This window comes from Cervus canadensis, chromosome 32 (assembly GCF_019320065.1).
Source record: "Cervus canadensis isolate Bull #8, Minnesota chromosome 32, ASM1932006v1, whole genome shotgun sequence".
Classification (NCBI taxonomy): domain Eukaryota; kingdom Metazoa; phylum Chordata; class Mammalia; order Artiodactyla; family Cervidae; genus Cervus; species Cervus canadensis.
The window spans coordinates 13830170-13855397 of NC_057417.1; the positions used below are offsets into that span (position 1 = coordinate 13830170).

The following is a 25228-nucleotide window of genomic DNA, read 5'->3' on the forward strand; positions in this document are numbered from 1 at the left end:
AAAAGAGGAAGCACAGTTTTCGTTGATATTTCTTCCCAAATAGCACCCCAGACAATTAGTTTACAATCCCAGTGCTGTACTCAGCCACCCTGGGCATTAACTTTCCTCTTTGTGGAAAAGTGAGAAATATCTCATTGTTATTTACTTTTGCAGTTCTTTGATGAAAAAGGAAGTTATCTTTTCATTTTCTTCCTATTTGTTCTTTTCTGAACTGTTTGTATCCTTTGCCCGTTTCCCCCCATATGAATGTTTTTTTTTTTCCCTTTGCTATAACGTAAGAAGAAAATAAAAGTTCTTAATATTTTTTTCTCAATCCTAGATGGTGAATGTCATTTCTGGTTGGTGAACATGAGGCTCTGTCAAAACCTAAGTCTGGGTGTCTTTAAAGGATTAAAGATGGAGCTCCAGGTAGCTCCTGAAGTTGTCTGAGCAGAGATCTCGGGTAGGAAAATAGGGAGTTTGGGCTGAGACTATTCTTAAGTCTAATAGCCAACCACATTATTTAAGCTTTTGTGTTTGATGCTTTTACATCTTGAACCTATGGTGATTCTGGAGGGATTGCCCCACTGAGGGTGAACTAGAGGTAGCATTGGAGATACACCTCGCTACCTCTAGGAACATCATATTCCTGAGAGCATGCCTTTCATATGCAAAACAGCCGGTCTAGATCCTTCACCCAAGCTCTCCTCTGTCAGGCTCACACTCAGGACCAGGTACCAGATAACTAGGGACAATTTTCCAAGTCCCAGAGCCTACTGACATCATTCCAGCTAGCCAATCCTAAATCTGCTTACCTTGCCTCTTCTGTTCCTTCCTATGGAAACCACAATAAAGGCTACATTTTCAGATTATAGTCAGGTTTTCCCCTTGCTTCCTCTGCCCTCTGACCAACCCTAACACTTTCCTATGTGCCCCCCTCATGGCATGACATATACCCTCCTCTTAGGATCCGAGAGTATAATAAACTATCTTTTGATGACAGTTATCTCCTGATCTGTTGCCTTTGTCATACCTGAATTATAATAAAATCTGTATTTTAAAACAGTAAATATCACCTTCATTCAACACAACTGGATCATCTTGTGGTATTTCTCTAACTGGCTATTTTTCCACTCTTTATTCTTCTCACCCTTCCTCCCCCCGCCACCCGCCCCACACACATGTTGATGACATGGCATACTTCATTGGAATCATTAAGCCATGCCTCCCACATCTTCTCCATCTACCTGCCTCTGGACTCATCTTCCTCATCCCCTTCTCCTTTCATAGAGACAATATCCTTCTGTAAAAGGTCTTTCTCTCCCTGTATGCTCTAATGACCTCCCAGCAGAGTCATCACCTGCCCCATCTACCCACACTGTATTTACCCATCTGAGCCCCCACTTCCTAAGGCCCCACTGCATCTGGGGGACAGGCAAGTAGCACCTCCATTTTCTGGCTCATGGCCAGTCAGGAGCTCTGTTCCATGTGATTTAGTTCCACGTGATTTCCTAGCAGCACCCGGGGACCCCTCCTTCAACTGGCAGCCACATGGCTTTAAGGTTGAAGCAGGTGAGCTTGAAATCGTGTCTTGAATACTAACACCTGCTCCTGCCAGGGCAACTGGTTCAGGTGAGTTCCAGGGCCCCAGGCTGTTCCCTGCTTGGTCTGGATGTGGACAGGCCCGGTTTGGGGAAGGAGAGACTGGGGCACTGGCTATTGAGGCCTGATAAAATACAATCAGCCTTTGCATTACATAATGGGAAGGCTGTGGAGAGGCCCGGGTGGTTTGTGTAGACCTTAGTCCCTAAAATATTATGCCCTCCTTTTACCAAGAGGAGGTCTGTTATACCTGAATTAAGTGAATGTCACAAACCAGCAGCGTGAATATGAATGACCTCGTAATATGTTTATGTCCTAATCCCCAGAACCTGTAAATGTTACCTTACATGGCAAAAGGGACTTTGTGGGTATAATTAAGATCGGCATCTTGAGATGAGATTATCTGGGCAGGCCCAGTGCAATTACAGTGGTGCTTATGAGAGAGATACAGGAAGAATTAGAGGAAGCAAGAAAAGTGAGGATGGAAGCAAATGGTCAGAGTTCTTTGAGGAAGAAATCATGAATGGCAGGTCGCCACTAGAAGCTAGAAAAATGGGATAGTACCGTGAGCTCTCATGATACGGCTTTTTAAAAGATCACTTTAACAGCTTTAGGGAATGTGGATTGTGTGTATGTGTGTTGGGGGGGGCTTGGAGGTACAAAGCAGTAGTAGAGGGACCAATTGGAAGACTTCTGTGGCTGAGACTGGTGGTTGGAGATGGGAAATAGTGGATGGAGTAACTTGGAAGGAAATAGGAGTCATGTGGTTTGGTGGAGTTACTTTTACGGTAATAAAAGGAAAGAAGGGACTTGAGGGTTAGCCTAGCATGTGGTTGCTTACGAGAATGGGTCATTTTGAGATGTGAAAAACTAGGGGGAGATTTTGGATCGAATCTCTTTCCTACTGTGCTATAGTGAAGCATAAAAAGATCATTCCACCTCTTTGAAAGCATCAGCCACCCTCTCTGGGGATCCCAGTGTGGTAGTGGTGATGGTGATATGTGCACCACCTTTGGAGTGAGATTGCCCAGAATCATTTTTCAAGGGCTTTCTAGCCTTGTGATCCTGCCTGGTTGTTCAACCTCTCTTAGCCTCAGTTTCCTCATCTGAAAAATGGGGATGATGAAACCTAGCTCTCAGTGAGGCTGTGAGAACTAAGCGAATGCCCAGCATGTTGTAAACACTCATTAAATGCTACTATTATGGCTTCCCTTGCAGCTCTATCTGAATTCGAGGCCAAACAGCTCTTCTAAGGCAACACCAAGCAGAAAAAAAGAGATAATGAGTGAGACGGGGCCAAAGACATTCAGGGGCTTTTATTACCCAGCCTCCACCCACCTACCACAATGATATAGAATTTTATTTGGGGTAGATCCACTCAGAAAATGATGCCAGGGTCTGGAAAATGGGCACCCTCTCTTCCTGGCTCTGGAGAGCCTTACAGTTCTTCCTTCACTCTTGGTTCCTTCCCCTGTGATGGAGGTTCCTTTGGCTCAGCTGCCTTCTCCTCCTCAGCCTTTTCTTTCTGCTCAGCTGCCCGTTCGAATTTGGTCACATTCTCCAGCTCAGGCAAATTCCGTTCTGGTAGCTCTTTCTTCATAAAAGCTTCCTCCTTTTCCTCCGCTAATACCTCCTTTTCTGTCTCTTCACTTTCCTCAATAGAGAGTAGCTATTTAAGAAAAGAAGAGTGGGAGGGAGAAAGGGTTGGAGGAGGAAAAATAGAGGCAAGAATTATGCAGTAATTGTCATTGTACTGCCAAGCAGCCTTTCGCTGCTCTAAGCCCAGAAATGCCGCTGCCCCAGGCCTGGCTACTGAGATTCGTCCCAGGACATGTGCTAGGACTACTAAAGACCTGGTATTATTAATGATACTTTCTTTGCAAGCTGAGAAGGTGTTAGCTGAGAGCTGTGGAGCAGTCACTGCCCCTCCGTGGGGAAGTGCCTGCTTGGGAATGAAGCAAACAGGAAAAGAGAGATGGGGAGACAGAAAATGACTCTGAGCTTCAGAATCCACCCACATTTGATGTTCTCCCAGTTATAGAGGATAAATTCCCATTGCTGCTTAAGCCAAACAGTGCTATAGTTTCTGACATTTGCAACTGAAAGGGTCCTAACTAACACAGATGACCCCTTCCAGCAGACGGCCTTACTGAGGCATGGCCAGAATTAGGAGGGAATGAAGATTGTAGAACGATGCCAGGGCACCGGAGCCCATCAGGACGTGTGGTTAAGCTCTCGAGAATAGTGGACCTAGGGGAGCAGCCTAGGAGCTGTGTGAGACCTTGTCCTTCTCTGTGTCTCATTTCTGCCTTTCTAGTAGCATGTGTCCTTGAAATAAAGCCATCCAACCTGGATCCAGCCTCCATTCTCTCCCATAAGATTATAGAACACTTGGCACCCTCTTTCCTAATCTATTGAGCTCTTGATGGTTCTGTGTGGGACAGAATGGTCTAGGGTACTGCTGCTTCACCTTACCTCATCTTCATCCTCAATCTGGATCTTGATTTGACTTTCCAGGAAGTCAGAAAAGCCCTTCAGGGTATATTCACCGTTATACTGTACATCCTAGGAAGAAAATGGAGCAGAGTTGAAATGGTAGCCCCTTCCCGCAGGATACTCAGGGATTGCTCTACAGACAAATCCGGAGTCAAATTCTTAACAACCTGAGCGCAGTGAGCAAGTTCCTTAACTTCTCTGAGCTTTCATTACCATAAGAATAAGGAAATATCCTCCATCATAAGGCTGTGATGTAGTTGTTCAGAGCAAGAACTACGGGGCCACAGTGTTGGGGCTCAAACCCTGGCTTCATCACTTTGCAGTGTTGTCTGGAAGCTTAAACACTCTGTGACTCAGTTTCCTTAACTGTAACATGAAGTCCCTCTCTCACGGTGTTGTTATATGGATTTAACGAGTTACTATGTGAAAAGGAGGCTTCCCTGGTGGCTCAGAGGTAAATCTGCCTTCAATGCAGGAGACCTGTGTTCTATTCCTGGGCTGGGAAGAGCCCCTGGAGAAAAAAAAAATGGCAATCCACTCCAGTATTCTTGTTTGGGAAATCTCATGGACAGAGAAGCCTGGTGGGCTTACAGTCCATGGGGTCTCAAACAACATGCAAAAGGCACTTAAAACAATGCCTGACTCATAGGAGCACTATATATATCTATATGCTATTTTATTATTAAAGATTAAGAATATTTGTTTTACAAAGTGTCTGGCATATGTTCTTGCTCAGCTATCACTAGCTTCCTTTCCTTTTTCAGTCTTTAAGAAGATTAGGAAACTGCTTACTGCCCTCTGGCTGTCTAAACTCCTTTTCAGACAACTGAAGATCTGAACCAGTTCCATCCACCTTTCAATCTAGCCTCATTTTCCGTGTGCATCTTCTATACCAGGACGATGACATCTCTTTCAAAGTTCTGTGGTGAGCCTTCTGCCTGCCCTCTTGTTTATATATGCTCCCTACTTATAATTCACACACTTCTGATTTAAATCCCTACCATTCTTTAAAGTGTCATATTTTCATGAAGACTTCCAGCCATATCTGCCCTCCCGAATCTGCCCTATTTAATGCCAGTTGCATTTGGAGATGAGGCTATACCATGACTTTCAGTTCAGTTCAGTTCAGTCGCTCAGTCGTGTCCAACTCTTTGCGACTCCATGAACCGCAGCATGCCAGGCCTCCCTGTCCATCACCAACTCCCGGAGTTTACCCAAACTCATGTCCATTGAGTCGGTGATGCCATCCAACCATCTCATCCTCTGTCGTCCTCTTCTCCTCCCTCCTTCAATCTTTCCCAGCATCAGGGTCTTTTCAAATGAGTCAGCTCTTCGCATCAGGTGACCAAAATATTGGAGTTTCAGCTTCAACATCAGTCCTTCCAATGAACACCCAGGACTGATTTCCTCCAGGATGGATTGGTTGGATCTCTTTGCAGTCCAAGGGACTCTCAAGAGTCTTCTCCAACACCACAGTTCAAAAGCATCAATTCTACACTCAGCTTTCTTTATAGTCCAACTCTCACATCCATACATGACCACAGGAAAAACCATAGCCTTGACTAGATGGATCTTTGTTGACAAAGTAATGTCTCTACTTTTTAATATGCTATCTATATTGGTCATAACTGTCCTTCCAAGGAGTAAACTGTCTTTTAATTTCATGGCTGCAATCACCATCTGCAGTGATTTTGGAGCCCCCAAAAATAAAGTCAGCCATTGTTTACACTGTTTCCCCATCTATTTGCCATGAAGTGATGCCATGATCTTTGTTTTCTGAATGTTGAGCTTTAAGCCAACTTTTTCACTCTCCTCTTTCACTTTCATCAAGAGGCTCTTTAGTTCTTCTTCACTTTCTGCCATAAGGGTGGTGTCATCTGTATATCTGAGGTTATTGATATTTCTCCTGGTGGTCTTGATTCCAGCTTGTGCTTCTTCCAGCCCAGCATTTCTCATGATGTACTCTGCATATAAGTTAAATAATCAGGGTGACAATATGCAGCCTTGACATACTCCTTTTTCTATTTGGAACCAGTCTGTTGTTCCATGTCCAGTTCTAACTGTTGCTTCCTGACCTGCATACAGGTTTCTCAAGAAGCAAGTCAGGTGGTCTGGTATTCCCATCTCTTTAAGAATTTTCCACAGTTTATTGTGATCCACTCAGTCAGAGGTTTTGGCATAGTCAATAAAGCAGAAATAGATGTTTTTCTGGAACTCTTTTGCTTTTATGATGATCCAGCGAATGTTGGCAATTTGATCTCTGGTTCCTCTGCCTTTTCTAAAACCAGCTTGAACATCTGGAAGTTCATAGTTCACGTATTGCTGAAGCCTGGCTTGGAGAATTTTGAGTATTACTTAGCTAGCGTGTGAGATGAGTGCAATTGTGCGGTAGTTTGAGCATTATTTGGGATTGCCTTTCTTTGGGATTGGAATGAAAACTGACCTTTTCCAGTCCTGTGGCCACTGCTGAGTTTTCCAAGTTTGCTGACATATTGTGTGCAGCACTTTCCCAGCATCGTCTTTTAGGATTTGAAATAGCTCAACTGGAATTCCATCACCGCCACTGTGAAGTATCATTCACAGTGATACTTCCTAAGGCCCACTTGACTTCACATTCCATGACTTTACCCAACACTTAATCATACTCTTCTTGGGACCAGAGACCTTGGCTTGTGATTCTTTGACGTTCTTCCCCACATATCAAAGTAGCATGAAGTATGTGTTCCATGAACACTGGTGATGTTCAATGGCTCTAAAGCCAAAGTGTAAAGTACTTAATTGTCTCCATCATGCAGTCTTCCTTCTTCTGGTACCACCCCACCCCCAATATTCACATGGTGACTCCTCCTGCCTTATTCCATATAGTCTGAGTCAAGCTCAGCTCTAATACCAGAGGGAACCATTTGACCTAGGCCTGACCATCAAAACACCCACATCCTCTTTGCCCCAATGATTGGGTTAGGAGGACCCAATCAGACTGAGTTGGGAATTTTCTGAAAGCTAGTGGAAATTATTCTCTAACTTGAATATGAAAAGTTAATAGGAGTTGGAGCTAAGAATGAAGTTGATTTGGTAAAAGGTAGAGATGGAGACTGAGAGACACTGAGTCCTTGACAATAATATAACATTTCCAGTTATGTGAATCCCAAGAGCCCCTCACTTTTTGAGAGTCAGCGGGGAAGAGTCTGAAGAAGGGGTACCGGTCCTGGTACGTCAGCTGAATATCATTTGCCGTGATGTCGATCTTGGCGATGGTGACTGTGGAGTGGTTTTGATACTTTCTGCCCAACTCTTCCAACACTGGGAATAGCACCATGCACTTCTGGGACCAGGGTGCATCTGAAAAAGAAGAGCCATCACTCAAGCTCACACTCATAAAGACCCTGAAAGCCACACTCCCCCATAGACACCATCACTGTGCTCCACTAATGGTCTGCTGCCATGCAAATTGCACTCCCTGTCTCTTTTAAAGTATGTTAGGTTATCTTGGGCTTCCCTGGTAGCTCAGTTGGTAAAGAAACCTCCTGCAATGCAGAAGACCCTGATTTGATTCCTGGGTTGGGAAGATCCCCTGGAGAAGGGATAGGCTACCCACTGCCAGTATTCTTGGACTTCCCTTGTGGCTCAGCTGGTAAAGAATCCACCTGCAATGTGGGATACCAGGGTTCGATCCCTGGGTTGGGACGATCCCCTGGAGAAGGGAATGGCTACCCACTCCAGTATGCTGGCCTGGAGAATGGGGTCACAAAGAATATAGTCCATGGGGTCACAAAGAGTCAGACACAACTGAGCAACATTCACTTACTTCATTTAGGTTATCTTACATTTCAGCTATAGTATCTGATCATCACTATATAAACTAGAAAAAAAAATAATAACCTAGTCCCCTTCCACTCAGACATTAACATGTTGGGACATTTTCTTCCATTCTCTAATTTCCCTTTAACATTTCCTTCCATCCAGCTGAAGAGGAAAACCAAACCAAGAAAAAAATATTTGTGTTCTGCCAAAAAGTGTGTGTATTTGTGTATGTGAGAGAGAGCACAAGAGTTTTCCAACAGCAGTTAAGCTTAGAGCTCAAGGTCACTTAATGATTTAAGCAGAGGAAGTGGGATTAGCAGGCAGGCTGCTTTGACTTGTGACCACTGTATCACACCCCTTTCAGTCCCATGGAGAGTACACCCAGGAAGTGAAGACTTCCTGCAGACTATAAACACCTGACTCTGTGGATGAATGTCCATTTCAATGAGAGTTTTAAAGGCCTGCATAATGTAACCTGATCCTTGTTTCACCCTCTAGGAAATGATGGCATCAGACCTGGATTTGAATTTTTTGTCTTGCAGCTTACTTGCTATGTGATCTGGGGTAAAGTAATTCATTTCTCTGAGGCTAGGTTCTCTGATCTGTATCATGGGGAAATCCACTGTACCTTCCCAAGAGGCTTGGTTAGAGGAGGAATGAGAACAGGTATATAAACAGCAAACTCATCAGTGCTCAATAAATATTAACTCCTCCTGTTAAGTAAAAGAGGGATCCGAAGTCACTGCATTACCACCCTTCTCTGTGTCTCAGGATGAAAGAGAAGATCCCTTGGCTTTGGCTTTCACATGCAAATCAGAAACAATGGAGGAAGAGCAACAGTCCTCTTGACTATGAAAATAATCAAAATTATGATTATGATTATTATGAAAATAATCAATAATATGATTATGGAAATAATTGTAACAGGGAAAATAATGGCAATAGTGCCTGCCTTTTATCATGTGCTTACAAGATGCCAGACACTGTTCCAGGTCTTTTACATGCATGACGTGAGTCTTCATTTTGGTTGCTCCAACTCAGGTAATGTTAAATATGGGCTATTTGATGTTACTTAACTTATACTGGTACAGTAGTTACCCATGTAGCCACTGGATTCAGGCTGACTAGGTTTCAATCCCTTACTTACTTAAGGTCACCCACTAGCTGCATAACTTTAGTAAAGTTTCACTTCCCTGGGACTCTGTTTACTCACCTGTTAGGTGAGAGCAATAAAGTAGCTACTTTCAAAAGCAAGGTGTGAGGATTGAGTGAGATAGCATAGAGACTGACAGTGCAGTCTAGCATTCAATCAGCGTCAGCCGTCAGTGTTACTGTTGTTACAAATAGCCACAGGCTTCGATTGTGTGAAAGCTATTCCACACACTTCAAGAATTTGATCTGGGGGGAGCGTTGCTTTGTAGCTGATAGCATCTTGATGGATGTCTGAAGACCATTCTTGGCATGATGCTTTGATAGGATTTGGAGATTTGGGCACCCAAGAATTCAGGAACCTACACTTGAAAAAGTAACGTTGGAGCCAGTGCCTCGTGGCCTCTGCAGAGATACTCACAGAACATCACAAACACGTCCCTTTCCTTGTCAAACACCACAACGTTGAAGTTCTTCCCAACAAGCTGCTTAACCGGCCCCTGGTCCCAGTAATTTGGAATTTCTTCACTGGATAGATGTTTCTAGGAAATAGACGAGACATTTTAACAGTCTCCAGAAACAGGTTGGCAATTGGGGTCCCCACCCTGGCTGGAAACAATAGAAAATTCTCTCTTGTTTTTACAGCAGCCTTGGGAAAGCGTTTGAAATGCTAAGAAAGGTCATGAGCTAAATGTGCAACCTGGATTGTCCAGGGCACTGGAGTCAGAGGGCTGAGGAGGCAGCAGAGTCCCAAACCAGGGTGGATTCCAGAATTCCGAATACATGATTCTTAGAATTCTTAGATGAGAGTGGATTTCACATCATTAACATTTAAACTAATCTATGTCCCTTCTCCCATAAATATAGCTGTCCTCAATTATCCCAAGAATCAAACTAAGATCATTTATGTCACCTATAAAATATATATTATACTTTGCATCCTGCCCCCTTCTCCATGCTCATCATTCTTCCCTTGCTTTCTTCAGCCACACTGGTCTATTCACTCAAAGGGCTAGCCTTCTTCCCACTTTCTTATTCCCATGCTCCCTTCTCTATCAGAATTATCCCTAACTCAGATTTGTCTTTCAGAATGACGTCAAAGGAAGATTTCCCTGACTCTCCCCCAGGCTAGGTCACAGCCCTGCTTTCATAAATTCTCATAATACTTGGTACTTCTCCTGTATCACTTATTTACCATTTATATTTATTTTATGGTTATGTGATTAATGTGTCCCTATCTCAGTGGATGGAATGTCACAAAGGACTTTTCTTCCCTTATCACTGAGTACCGCTGAGTATGGGCACATCATGAGACCTCAGTCAATATCGTGAACAAATGAAAAAATGAACTCAGTTCTTGCTTCTCTTTGAAGGAGGTGATGAAAAATCTCAGAACATATATTTTTCTTTGCAACCATTGTTTTCTGAATAGCTCTTGAATTCACACCTTTCTGTCTGCACTGCTACTGCTGTGGCCAGGTAGCTTTCATCTCTCCTCTAGGTCACTGTTATTACAGTGTCCTCTCTTTATCTCCTCCTAATCCTCTTCACACCTTTGTTCTCCTAAAAGCAGGTTCTACTTTCACCAGGCAAATGTGGCTTCCCGTTGCTCTTAGAATACCAAATCCTTAATATGCTTACAAGTCCTTGCTGGGTGGTCTTTGCCCAACTCACCAGCCTTGTCACCTACAATAGCTTCCCTCATCCCTACCCCCACCTCTGGAAAGCACCTGAAGATTCCTTGTGAGGGAGCATAAAAAGAATGGGGACTGGATGTGCTTCCCTCATCCCTACCCCCACCTCTGGAAAGGACCTGAAGATTCCTTGTGAGGGAGCATAAAAAGAATTGGGACTGGATGTGAGGGATGGGAAATAGAGAAAATGATGGAGAATTAGCAATGGGCCAGATCAGACTCATGACATCTTATAGGTCAGATGAAAGATGCTACTCTTTGTTCCAAGAACACAAGAGGATGTGCTGGTCCTTGAGAGGAAGACAAACACCTCCTGAGATATAACCAGCATGAGAAAAAGAGGACAGGCAGAGCTCCAAGTAGATCTGCGGATATGGTGATAGAAAATGAGGGGCCCCTGTCTGAAAACTTCTATTTTCTTAATGATATATTAGAACACTGAAACTGAAAGGAGGAATGAGGTTGAGGAGAAATAGACTCCAAGATTAAGAGAATGAACACATTAAGTGAAATTTCTATAAATGTCAGAACATTTCTAAGAGCCCACAGGAGGTTTGGTTTGTGACTCCATGAAGCCAGCCTGCCTCAGGGTGATGTTCTTTTTCTCCAGGATTGGCCGGGAAACAGTAGGAAAGTTAAGTGGGTTCAACTGGAGTTGTGATTTTGCCTGGGAAATGCTACAGGATGTAGAGGAGGTAGAAGGTGGAAGGGATGGAGGAGTTAAGGGAATCATCATCAGAGCGATGGACATGGAATCCAAGTTAACAAAGAAGGGCACTAAAGAGATTAAGAAATGAGATCAGGAGGCTGGAACCATGAAAAGGGTAAGGGGTTGTAGCCATGTGGCTACTAGAGATGGGAACCGAGAGGACAGGAAGGGTGAAATCAGGCTTTCAGAGGGGCTGCCATCTCTAGAGTATGGCCATAAGAGCAGGTGGCTGAGAGGGTATGGACACACCATTACTGGAGAAGAGATGAGGGTTTTGGATATTGACAGCTCTGTAAGTGAAGACAGAATAGGGATGGAGGGCATGCCTGCATCCTCAGAAAGTGAAAGGGAAGTGATCAGAACAGCCGCGGGAGGCAGGAGCTGGTGGTCTAAAGTCCAAAGGCATGGAATCTAAAGAATTTGGGGTTTTTAAAGGCAGGAGGAGGAGAAATGGTTTAGAAGTGGCATGGAGGACACCAGTCTTACCTACTGGTGTGTGACAATGCTGTACATAAAAGAAAAGACAGCTTTCATTTGAGAAGGATACAGAGGAAGCAGTGTTTGTGGGGGATGGACATTAGTAGAGGGAGCCTTCCAAAATATGGTTATCATACGTTCCTGTTTGCCTGCAGTGTCCCAATTTATTCCTGCCATTTAGAATACTTCCAAAGAATGCTCCCGTTACTCTCAAAAGTGTCCGCATTTGGAAAAATAAATAATATGATCACCTAACTCAGCAGAAAGTAACTCAGAAGGGCGGTTGAGGATATAGCAAGAGCTAAATAAATAGCAGGTGGTTATGTAATGGGGCAACATAGTGTTTGTAGCCCTCTTTTTGAAGCCTCTCCTCCTGAGTCCCTGAAGCTCTTTGAGGTTAAGTCCTGTTTGCTCCATATATGCCACCCCATCTTCTCCCCCAAGCAAGCATCTACCCTGTGCCCAAGTAAATCTTTCACTTTAGAGTCTGAAAGAAGAATAAGAACCTACTTTGAGAGGATGCCAGGCTGGGAGTGCTTATTTCAACTGGAGATTCCTATAGAGAAAATGTCTTGATTTTAAGAATAACAAATTAATGGTGGAATTATAAGGTCAGGACACATGAAAATTTGAATAGATTTGAGATGGGGAGATGCAGGTATTTCATCACAGGAACCGTAAGATTGACCTTTCCATTCAGATGACCAAAGCCAGCAGACTGACAGAAAAATGATTATTTTGAGGACCTCCCTGGTGGCACAGTGGATAAGAATCTGCCTGCCAATGCAGGGGACATGGGTTCGATCACTGGTCAAGGAAGATTCCACATGCTTCAGGGCAACTAAGGTTGTGCACCACAACTACTGAAGCCAAGCTTGCCTAAGAACCTATATCGGGAAATAAGAGAAGCCAACACAATGAGAAGCCTGAGCATCACAATGAAGAGTCGGCACCGCTTACTGACAACTAGAGAAAGCCTAAGTGAAACAATGAAGACCCAGCACAGCCAAAAAAGAATTATTGTGAGGTTCTGAATAAATGTTATCCAAGGACAGGCTTACCTTAGCCTTTCTACTCAGGAAGCTCTGGCCGAAACGCTGGAGGTTTTCGTAGGTTATTTCCTCGAAAGGCATTTTGTACCTCGCATCGGAGCTTAAGTTTAGGATTTGGATACATGGGACATCGACATCTGAGATCTGGAAGTATTTGAAGACACGTCTATTTCTGGGCACATCTGTATCCACAAGGATGAAAAGGATCTGCCAAATCAAATGAAACCCATGTCTGTCTGGACTGTAGGTATGAAAAGGGTGAGGGGGAGAAACTGTGGGGAGCTACGGGAGGGCACTTGTAGTAGCAGTAGTTTGAGTTGAGTTGCTCAGTCGTGTCCGACTCTTTGTAACCCCATGGACTATAGCCCGTCAGGTTCCTCTGTCCATGGAATTCTCCAGGCAAGAATACTGGAGTGGGTAGCCATTCCCTTCTCCGGGGGGTCTTCCTGACCCAGAGACAGAATCTGAGTCCCCTGCATTGCAGGCAGATTCTTGGCTGTCTGGGCCACCAGGGAAGCCTGGAAAGGCACTTAATGAAATGCAGAGAGCAGTGTCTATGGAGCACCTCTGTAAAGGCTCCTTTCCATCAGGTGCAGTCCTGAACATCGCTGCATAGACAGGCATGAGCTGTCATCCTGGTTTCACCATCCTTGTGCAAGACAGCATTCATACAACTGCAGGAAGTCAGGAGGTCCTGAGCTTTCATCTCAATTCCTTGGGCAACATAGTAACTTCCCCTCTATGTGCTACAGTTTTTCTAATCTGTAAATGATCATTATAATAGTATCCGCATTACAGGGTTGCTGTGAGAAGGAAATAGGACACTGTATATAAAAGGCTTAGTTCAGTGACTGGGAGGTAGAAATTGCTCAGTACATGTCAACTCATTATTACTGTAAATTATTCTTCCATCTAGGAAATTCATAACTCATTCAACCATGCATTCTACACCTATTTGCGGAGTGGCTACTAGGAATTTTACTAAGTACTGGGGATACAAGGTAGACAAAACTCATGCCTTCATGGAGCTCACGTTCTAGTGGAGAAGACAGGCAAGAAATGAGTAAAGAAATTAGTCGATTAGATAGCAATGAGTGAGTGCCAACTGGATAATGAGACAGGGCATGGTGAGAGAGTGACTGCACAGATAGGGTGACATGGGGCTCAATATTTTGTAAGAAGGTCAGGAAGCGTATCTGAGGGGGTGACATCTGAGCTTGGATCTGAGTGATGAGTAACTAGTCAGGGGAGCACTTATTTAAGCAGTGAAAACTGTCACTGAAAAGGCCTGGGTGGGGGGATGGGGAATGCTTAGAGTGTTCTAGAACAGATAGGCAGCCCAGTGTGGCTACAGCACCATAAGGGAGAGAGTCATGGGAGATGGTGAGAGATGAGGTCAGATCTACAGTGAGGAGCCGGGGGTTGATATGAAAGAGATGAGAAGTTGCTGAGGATAATAAGCCAGAGTGTGACATGGTGATAATTTTAAAAGACCACTCGGGTTGTAGATAAGAAGGAAGTGTGGAAGAAGGAGACCATTTAGAGGCGCTTGAAGATCCTGGATTTGGACATTCTCAGGTCATTCATGATTCAAAATATTAAGAGTCCTACTGTGTGTCAGACAGTCTTCCAGGTGCTGGGGAGAGAGTGAAAAACAAAGTGGACATATTAAAACCACGTATATTTTCAATAGACATTTGTTAGAGGAGAACAAGATAAGGGGCATGACCTGTTGGAATAATATGTATGCAACTGCATCTCTTTGCCTCGAAAATGGAGCACAATCAATGAATGACATTCAGCAAGCTTGCTAAATGGGATAAAGGCAATCAACAACCTCAATCCATTTGATACATGCCAAAATAAATTCCATCTAGATTAAAGAGATAAATTAAAAAATTAATCTAGAAGAATTATGGCTAAGCAATTATGCTTCCCTGGTGGCTCAGTGGTAAAGAATCTGCCTGATGATTCAGGAGATGGGCGTTCAACCCCTGGGTCAGGAAGATTCCCCTGGAGAGGAAAATGGCAACCTACTTCAGTATTTTTGCTGGGAGAGTTCATGGACAGAAAAGCCTGGGGGGCTACAGTCCATGGGGTCAAAAGAGAGTCCGATATGACTCAGCGACTTGTTGCTCAGTCATGCACAACTCTTTGCCACCCCATGGACTACAGCACACCAGACTTTCCTGTCCTTCACCATCTCCTGGAGTTTGCTCAAACTTATATCCATTTAATCAGTCATGCCATTGAACCATCTCACCCTCTGTCATTGCCTTCTCCTCCTGCCTTCAATCTTTCCCAGCATCAGGGTCTTTTCAATGAATCTATGAATCAGCTCTTCACATCAGGTGGCCAGAGTATTGGAGCTTCAGTTTCAGCATCAGTCCTTCCAATGAATATTTAGGGTTGAGTTCCTTTGGAAATGACTGGTTTGATCTCCTTGCTGTTCAAGGGCCTCTCAAGAGTCTTCTCCAACACCACAGGTCAAAAGTATCAATTCATCGGTGCTCAGCTTTTTTTATTGTCCAGCTCTCACATCCATACATGACTACAGGAAAAACCATAGCTTTGACTATATGGACCTTTGTCAGCAAAGTGATGTCTCTACTTTTTTAATACACTGTCTAGGTCTGTCATTGCTTTTTTTCCAAGGAGCAAGCATCTTTTAGTTTCATGGCTGCAGTTACTATCCACAGTGATTTTGGAGCCCAGAAAATAAAGTCTGTCACTGTTTCCATTGTTTCCCCATCTATTTGCCATGAAGTGATGGGACCGGATGCCATGATTTTAGTTTTCTGAATGTTGAGTTGTAAGCTAGCTTTTCCACTCTCCTCTTTCACCTTCATCAAGAGGCTTTTTATTTCCTGTTCACTTTCTTCCATAAGGGTGGTGTCATCTTTGTATCTGAGGTTGTTGATATTTATCCTGGCAATCTTGATTCTGGCTTGTGCTTCATCTAGCCTGGCATTTCTCATGATGCACTCTCTCTGCATATAAGTTAAATAAGCAGGGTGACAATATACAGCCTTGAAGTACTCCTTTCTCAATTTTGAACTAGTCAGTTGTTCCATGTACAGGTCTAACTGTTGCTCCTTGACCTACGTACAAGTATCTCACAAGGTAGGTCAGGTGGTCTGGTATTCCCATCTTTTTAAGAATTTTCCACTGTTTGTTGAGATCTACACAGTCAAAAGATTTAGCACAGTTAATTAAACAGGAATAGATGTTTTTCTGGAACTCTCTTGCTTTTTCTATGATCCAGAGGATGTTGGAAGTTCGATCTCTGGTAAATCTGCCTTTTCTAAATCCAGCTTGAACATCTAGAAGTTCTCAGTTCACATATTGTTGAAGCCTACCTTGAAGGATTTTGAGCATTACTTTGCTAGTATGTGAAATGAGTGCCATTGTGCAACAGTTTGAATATTCTTTGGTATTGCCCTTTTTGGGATTGGAATGAAAACTGACATTTTCCAGTCCTGTGGCCACTGCTGAGTTTTCCAAATTTGCTGGCATGTTGAGTGCAGCACTTTCCCAGCATCATCTTTTAGGATTTGAAATAGCTCAACTGGAATTCCATCACCTCCTCTAGCTTTGTTCACAGTGATACTTCCTAAGGCCCACTTGACTTCACACTCCAGCATGTCTGGCTCTAGGTGAGTGATCACACCATCGTAGTTATCTGGGTCATTAAGATCTTTTTTGCATAGATCTTGTGTATTCTTGCCACTTCTTCTTACTGTCTTCTGCTTCTGTTAGGTCCATATCATTTCTGTCCTTTATTGTGTCTATCTTTGCATGAAATGTTCCTTTGGTATCTATAATTTTCTTGAAGAGATCTCTAGTCTTTCCCATTCTATTGTTTTCTTCTATTTTTTTTTTTTTTTTTTTTTGCATTGTTCACTTAAGAAAGCTTTCTTCTCTCTCCTTGCTATTCTCTGAAACTCTGCAATCAGATGGGTATGTTTTCTTTTTCTGCTTTGTCTTTCACTTCTCTTAGTGACTAAGCAACAACAAATTGACCATTATAACAAAAATAGTGGAAAAGCAATCAGATTGTAATCAATTTAATTACATAAAAAATCTAAGTTAAAATTGAATAAACCAGGAATGTACTGCTTCTCAGGTTGTGCTAGGGATAAAGAACCCACCTGCCAATGCAGGAGACATAAGACAGGCAGGTTGGATCCCTGGGTTGGAAAGATTCCCTGGAGAAGGAACTGGCAAGCCACTCCAGCATTCTTGCCTGTGAAATCCCATGGACAGAGGAGCCTGGAGGGCTGCAGTCCATGGGTCGCAATGAGTAGGACACGACTAAGCACATGTGTATGTGTGCATGCATACACACACACACACATACACACACACAGAGGAATGTATTTACAACAGATGTTTCTGTAATTAGAACAACTTTCCTGGAGAATAATGAGGTGGGGTGTAGCATGGACTTTAAATATGTGCGTGCATAGTGGCTTTATTATGTGTTCATTTGAGTCTTCAAAGTTTTTAATTGTTTTGTTTAAATTTCAGAATAATTTTCTTACCTTACTTCTTTATAAAAATAAAGAGGAAAAGGAAGTAAATAGCCTCCATAATCCAGATGGTGGTAACTACATAAATATGGATATAATACTTAGGAAACACTGATGTGTTTCTAATGATAATAAAAGTAAGCACTGTTTATTGTACATTTGCTCACTGCTTTACATAAAACACTTCTAATTCTTGCTCTAATTCCCCGTTTTTCACTGAAAGTGACTGAGCCTGAGACATTAAACTCATCTAAGACAAAATCACTTGTAAGAGGATGAGAATTTGGACCGAAGCCTGTTGATGCTGAATCCTAGAACCCCAGCAACTGCTGTCTGTACTGTTTCACATCTTCAGGCTTTTCACAGTCCCTGACCTCAGGTCTTGACTTCCCCTCTCCTCCAGGCCAAATTCTAGCAGCAGTGCAGTCACCCACTCTTAGCAGAGCTTGGTCCATCAAAAAAAAAGCCGAAACAATCGTGTTACCATAGTAGACTTCTTAAGAAAAAGCAAAGCTTTGGTAAGAAAGAGACACTGGGCCAAAAGAAGACTGCAAATCAGGAGAGTGGTATGCAAACGAATATGCCAATTCTTCTTAGATTCATTTACAATCAGCAAAGCAGATGGATGGCATCAGGGTCTACAGGACTTTGATTCCTATCCGAAGAACCCTAAAAAGCAGTGGCAACTTCCACAAACCTTGTTTTGGAATATCTTCGATGCCAACTTGTAATGCTGCATTATCATACGAAATGACTCGGAGCTTTTGGAGACAAAGAGCAACATGTGATTCAGGATGTTCAATTCGTAAATCAAATCCCTATTCTGAAATTAAAAAGAAAACAAGTCATTCTGTGCACACAGCTACTGAAGCTACCCTCCTCCTGAGACCCTTTGCTCACGGACCTCAGTGTTGTATTCAATGACAAAATCTGTGAGTTGTTCTTTTATGAGTTTATTGAGGATTTGTTTGTTGACATTGTCATTAATAAGCTCCTGGCGGTTCACAATTCTTCCCTTGGACAAAAGAAGAAAAACATTAGAGGGCAGTAGCATCCATGACATAACCACTTAGTAAATGTAAATAGCACAATTTTCACCTTGGATAAAAGGGAAACACCATGGTAACAGGTGTGACATATAATCTAGATACTTAATAAATATAGACATCCAAGCAGACTAACCTGAGGGTGGAATATGGGTATGGGGAAGCCATGAAAACCTCTGGTCTACAGAGCAGGGAGTATAGATGACTGACAGCCCCATCTGCCTTTCTCTGAAATCTTGTCAATGTATTTGTGCTGATGCTGAGGAGTTTTTCACACACTGCTCCTAACCAATGAATTTTTCAAGGATATCAAGGCAAGCCCATTTCTGGGAGTTGCAGGACTTTTCTTATGGAGGACTTTGATGAACTTTCTTAGGATTACACTGCAATCAAAGACTTCCATTTCACCTTCCTTCCTACTAAGGGTCAGATCTGCATCATGGTCTGATAAGTTTCCCCAGCTCCCTCTCTGTTTTCCTTCACAGGCATTTCCCCTAATTTTTGCATGACTAATCCTGCTTAATGACTGCTTCTCAGAAGGACCTGGATTAACACAGGAAATTATATAAATTCTCTGTAGCACAGGATCAAAGTCTGTGGAGGAAGGAGAAAAAAGTAGCCATCTCCTAATTTCTCTCTACTCCATCTCCTTCTCTACATCTATACCAGTTCCAACCTCTAGTCCATACATATTCCCTGGGTTCCTACAATGGTTTCCTAATAGTCTTCCCACTTATTCCCCTGCTTCCCTTCAATCTGTCCCCTAAAGTTCAGCCAGAGTGATGTTGTTAAAATGCGACTCTTTCTTCCCCCCCCCCCCCCCGCCATTTATTTTTATTAGTTGGAGGCTAATTACTTTACAATATTGTAGTGGTTTTTGCCATACATTGACATGAATCAGCCATGGATTTACACGTATTCCCCATCCCGATCCCCACCCCCACCTCCCTCCCCACCCCATCCCTCTGGGTCTTCCCAGTGCACCAGCCCCGAGCACTTGTCTCATGCATCCAACCTGGACTGGTAATCTGTTTCACCCTGGATAGTATACTTGTTTCAATGCTGTTCTCTCAGAACATCCCACCCTCGCCTTCTCCCACAGAGTCCAAAAGTCTGTTCTGTACATCTGTGTCTCTTTTTCTGTTTTGCATATAGGGTTATCGTTACCATCTTTCTAAATTCCATATATATGTGTTAGTATACTGTATTGGTCTTTATCTTTCTGGCTTACAGAAGGAGCATACCTCAACATATTAAAATCTATATATGACAAACCCACAGCAAGCATTACCCTCAATGGTGAAAAATTGAAAGCATTTCCCCTAAAATCAGGAACAAGACAAGGGTGCCCACTCTCACCACTACTATTCAACATAGTTTGGAAGTGTTGGCCACAGCAATCAGAGAAGAAAAAGAAGTAAAAGGAATCCAGATAGGAAAAGAAGAAGTGAAACTCTCCCTGTTTGCAGATGACATGATCCTCTACATAGAAAACCCTAAAGACTCTACCAGAAAATTACTAGAGCTAATCAATGAATATAGTAAAGTTGCAGGATATAAAATTAACATGACTCTTTCTTAAACATAAGCCCTGTTGTCCTCTAGATACAGCCTACTCTCCTGTCTGGTCGTAATAGTAGTTTAATAATACTAATTAAACTTACGGAGAGCTCAAGTTGTACCAGCCACAGTTCTAAACATGTTGTATGTATTAACTCATTTAATCCTCATAACATCTCATTGAGCCATACACTATTATTTTGCCCATTTTATAGTTGAGAAAATTGAGGCACAGAGGAGTGAAGTGACTTGCCCGGGGTTGTTAAGCTAGATGTGGAGCTAAGTAAGACGTGGAGCCAAAATTCCAGTTCAGGCAATCTGACTCTAGTGCCCATGTTCTTAACCATTAACATAGACCAAATCTCTCCTAAATGCAATGCCAACTTTGCTGTTTTGTTTTTTATTTTGTGACTGGGTTTGTTCTGCAGAGGGCTTCCCTGGTAGCTCAGCTTGTAAAGAAACTACTTGCACTGCGGGAGACCTGGGTTTGATCCCTGGGTTGGGAAGATCCCCTGGAGAAGGGAACAACTACCCACTCCAGTATTCTAGCCTGGAGAATTCCATGGACTGTGTAGTCCACGGGGTTGCAAAGAGTTGGACATGACTGAGTGACCTTCACTTATTCTTCAGAATTTAACATTTTTTTGTATGGTCCAAATTTATCAGTGGTTTCTTTTCCTATTTTCTAGGGTTTCTGTCATGCTTCATAAAGGGACTCTTCCCCTCCCTCCAAGGTTACAAAGCAAATTCTCTTATGGCATTTCTAGTCTTTCAACTAGTTTCATTGTTATATTTTTAAATTAAGGGTCAATCTGAAATTTAATTTGGTGGCAGGAATGACATGGATTTAGCTTTAGCTTTCTTTTTTCAAATGGCTACCCAATTCTCTCAATGCTAGTCACTGAATAACATAGTCTGCCTACTAGTCTAAAATATCATCTTTATTAAATACTAAATTTCAGTATGCATTTGGATCTACTTCTGGACTCTATGTTGGAAGAGTCTGGACTCTCCATTCAAAAACACAAATCAGGTTATTTTATTCTCTAGCTTGGAATCTTTCAGTGACTTCCATGGGCCTAAGTAAAACACAGTGGCTCACAGTCTTCCCTATGAGAAGTCAACCAGCATCTGGATCTTTTCATCTACTTCCTGTGTGGCCTTGAGCAAGTAACCTAACCTCTCTGAGCCATGTCTTTAAGTTATATGGTTATTGTAAGGATTTAGTGTTGTGTAGGGAGGGAATAATGCATATTCCAGGAACCAAACTACAGAGTCTAAAGTGACATTTCAGTAGAGTTTTCTGAGATGATGGATTTGCTCTATAAATCAATGATATTAAATACAGTAGCCACTATCTACTAATAGCTAGTTTGATTGAAGAACTAAAATTTTAATGTTAAAGTAAATAGTCACATGTGACTAGTGGTTGCTATATTGAGCGGCTCGGATCTAGATCCCAGAGAGGGAGAGGAGGAAAGTTTGTAATAAAGGTTAGACTGTGGAAAGCCTTGTGGGCCACATCAAAGACTCATATTTATCCTAAAAATTACAGGAAGCTGTTAAAGGTCTTTCAATTAGAAGGAGAAAAATAACAATCAGATTTTAATTTTGAAAAGATATCTCTTTAGAGGATGAGATAAAATGTGGCAGACCAGTTGAATGTATGTGGCACTAGGCTGTGGGATATGAATGGTCACTTGATCTATGATGGTAGCAGTAGAAAGAAGTGGACAGATTCATGGAATATTTTAAATTTAAAAATCAATGGGATTGAGCTGATGGATTGGTTAGGAGGGATGGAAAAGAGGGAGGTGTTAGAATGATGCCTAGGTGTTCTGATTTTGTTTACAGAGGAGTTGGGAGTGATGGTGACATCTCACTATGAGATGATCACATTTCCCTAGGATTCATGATGTTGAACATTTATATTGTGTTCATGTGCCATGTGTATGTCTTCTTTGATAAAAATGCCTATTTTTATTTATAACTGAGAAGATAATAAAAGAAATTTTTTTGAACTTCACTTTTCTTCAGTGACTGCTGGGTGGAATAAATGTTTCTGCTATTCACAAAAAGGGAAAGAGAATACCAGAAGAGGATTTAGAAGGGAGATCATGACTTTAGGCTTGACCATGTTGAGACATCTGGTGGTGGATTTAAAAGCCTGGAGATCAGAGAAGTCTGGTTGGAGATGGAGATTTGTAAATCATGGGTATATGGATTGATGGGGAAGCTAGGATGGACCAGAAGAAAATGCAGGGCAGAAGACTAAGCCTTAATTAATGGCATTTACTGGTTAAGGAAAGGAGGAGCTCCCAATGGGAAATGGCTGGAAAGGTCAGAGAGACGTCTAGAGACTGATTTCCCAGAAACCAACTGGTCAATGCCATTTAGTTCACAAGTGCAGAACCAGAATTTACACCCAAAGCCCATGCATGGTTCATTATTTTGAACTAGAGACCCCTCACTAGCAATAAAACTCAAGTCTTACCTTTTTGAACACTATAACACTGTCAAGGGTGACATGGTAACGCCCAATGGCATGTCTAATCAATATCGCTCCAAACGTTAGCTCTGGAAAGTCTTTGATCATATCATAGAACAACTCCGCTACTTCTTCCTCTAAGTCCTATTTGGGAAGAGATGTTTGATGAGGCTTCAACAGAAAGCAGAATGTCTGGCAATTTTAAGGACAGGGTGAAAATGGTGACTAACTCATCTCTTCACCTTTCCAAGTTCTGTGGTTTTGGTAGGCTACCTAAATCCACCTTCATGGATGTTTCATACCCAGAATACTTCTATGGCTACACTGCTGCTGCTGCTGCTGCTAAGTCACATCAGTCGTGTCCGACTCTGTGCGACCCCATAGGCTGCAGCCTACCAGGCTCCTCCATCCATGGGATTCTCCAGGCAAGAGTACTGGAGTGGGTTGTCATTGCCTTCTCCTCTATGGCTATGACTAAGGCCAAAATAGTCAAATCCACAGAGATAAACAGAGAGAATTGATAAACTTGACCTTTTCCAAGTATGAGGGTGAAGGCTGTACTAACACAGTTGTTGAGACTCTTTATTAATAACATTTAGTCCTTAAATGGGCTTCCCTGGTGGCTCAGATGGTAAAGAATCTGCCTGCAAGGTGGGAGACCTGGTTTCAATCCCTGGGTTGGGAAGATCCCCTGGAGGAGGGTATGGCAACCTACTCCAATATTCTTGCCTGGAGAATCCCCATGGACAGAGGAGCCTGGCAGACTATAGTCAGTGGGGTTGCAAAGAGTTGGACACAACTGAGTGACTAAGCACACATGCACACACAGTCCTTAATTGCCTTCAGAAGAAGCCATTGATTTAATCACGTGTAGTAGCAAATATGAACTTCATATTAAGATATGACTGTAGTTTCAGCCTTCATTCTTTAGCTTGAAAGAAAATTGCAGCCAAAAACAATGTCAAAATGTAAAATGGAAGAGAAAAAAGTACAAATTCTTCCCGTGTATAAATAAATATAACCCCAAAGTTCTGATTTCTACTCAGAAAAAGGGAGGAGTCATCAAAGTTATAGGAAATGAACAAAGATGTATAAGAAACTCATTCTCCAAAAGCAAGGGCAATTTGAAAATCATTTATTATTCGTTGATGTTCTAAGTGGACCTCAAAAAGATAAGTTATACTATCAAAACTAGTTCAAAATATATTAATCGCCTCTTCTCTCTTCCCATTACTGTCTGCCTTTGTAGTTAGCTCCTCCTGCCTTTCACTTGTTCAGCTTCCACTTTTTGTTTATTTTTTATCCTTCCAGTTTTCCCAGAAAACCACTCATTGAAAAAGGAAGAATGGGCATGGATTTAACCTAAATGGAAGACCTCTCTTCACCCCACCCACCCTCCCAGACACAGAATCCTTAGCAACTAAGAAGCCCCCTCCCACCTCTTGAATGCAGTACCTGGAAGAAACCGACGATGACCAAGGGCCTGGAATTCACAAATTCTGCTATCTCACTGCTGTCAGAGAACAGAAATGCTTTCTGGCTAATTTGTCTTCTCAACCAAACAACCAAGGCAGTAGATTCAACCACTCCTGGAGAGAGAGGTACAATTAAATGGATCCCACAGAAGTTTCCCCTTGAACTGGAGCAAGGCCTATCTTCCCCAAGTTAAATGAGTAGCAACTGCTTGCCTTAGATTCCCACCCCTTGAAAGCCAAGGTCAATTCTTCCTCTCTTCCTCAACCTGAGGCCCAAGGATGTAAACTTTAATAACAACTAAACTTTACTGAACACTTACCAAGGACCAGGCACTATGCTGAGCATTTTGCATGTATTACATCTCCATGGTAACCCTATGGGATACATATTGAGGTTTCAACTTGCTGTTGGCTACCCCACTAGTGAACCTGGGAATCAAACCCAGGAGGAAGCATGCCCAGCCGTGTTTTTTTATTCACCATTCAAAGTGAGATGGATTTATTTTTTAAAACATAAAAATTTTAAAGGTAAATAAAAAGACCAGCTAGTTCTGCACCCTCAGGAAAATTCCATTATCTCCCTGTGTCTCCCATTCCTTTGCTGAGACATGGATGTCCTCTAAGGTCATCGATCCTGACTTCCATTTCTCAGCTATCATATAGGAAATGCCAAGCATACAGAAAGCTTCTAAAATTGAGACACATCTACCATATCTGGGAGACATAATAGTCTGCCAAAATGTACACAAGGCTACAAATGGACTGTGCTTGCTAGGATCATGGATGTTATATAATGGCAGGTAATTAAAATATTTTCTGTCAAAGACTAATAGAATAGAACGGATCATTTAAAATGAATTTATGAGCTAGAGCAATGTTAGTTGTGATTTGCTTTGTATGACATAAAAAGGCCTTTATTCCCTCATGATTCATTCCCTCACTCATTCATTCATTTGATAAATATGCATTGGAGTGCTGTGTTAGAGTGCTGTGTTTGGTCCTGGGAATAAAATGGTGAACAGAAATAAGACCTTGCCTCTGCTATGCAGCTCTCATTCTGTTGAGGAAGATAATTGTCAAATAACTGCATAAAAAAGTATGTAATCACAGCCAAAGTTAGCATTGAAAAGCAAAATTCTGTGGCCCAGTAGAAAAGATACATGACCTA

The 25228-nt window shown here is 42.4% G+C and overlaps 1 protein-coding gene and 1 long non-coding RNA gene across 2 annotated transcripts in view; one reads left to right on the forward strand and one right to left on the reverse strand.

Moving 5' to 3' along the window:
* Positions 1-2877: 2877 nt before the first annotated feature.
* Positions 2878-25228, reverse strand: part of PDILT (protein disulfide isomerase like, testis expressed) — a 41101-nt gene continuing 18750 nt past the window's right edge. The window contains exons 3-11 of the mRNA XM_043456179.1: positions 24041-24174; positions 22592-22729; positions 18396-18506; positions 18189-18314; positions 12969-13166; positions 9449-9569; positions 7238-7416; positions 4057-4146; positions 2878-3250 (exon numbers count right to left, since the gene is read on the reverse strand). Of these exons, the coding sequence (XP_043312114.1) occupies positions 3020-3250; positions 4057-4146; positions 7238-7416; positions 9449-9569; positions 12969-13166; positions 18189-18314; positions 18396-18506; positions 22592-22729; positions 24041-24174 (1328 nt within the window). The 3' untranslated portion in view covers positions 2878-3019. The remainder of the gene's footprint in view (positions 3251-4056; positions 4147-7237; positions 7417-9448; positions 9570-12968; positions 13167-18188; positions 18315-18395; positions 18507-22591; positions 22730-24040; positions 24175-25228) is intronic.
* On the forward strand, positions 8461-24016 carry LOC122433343. The gene is made up of 3 exons (XR_006267081.1): positions 8461-8544; positions 8824-8919; positions 23897-24016. It is a non-coding gene; the product is annotated as an uncharacterized LOC122433343 (long non-coding RNA).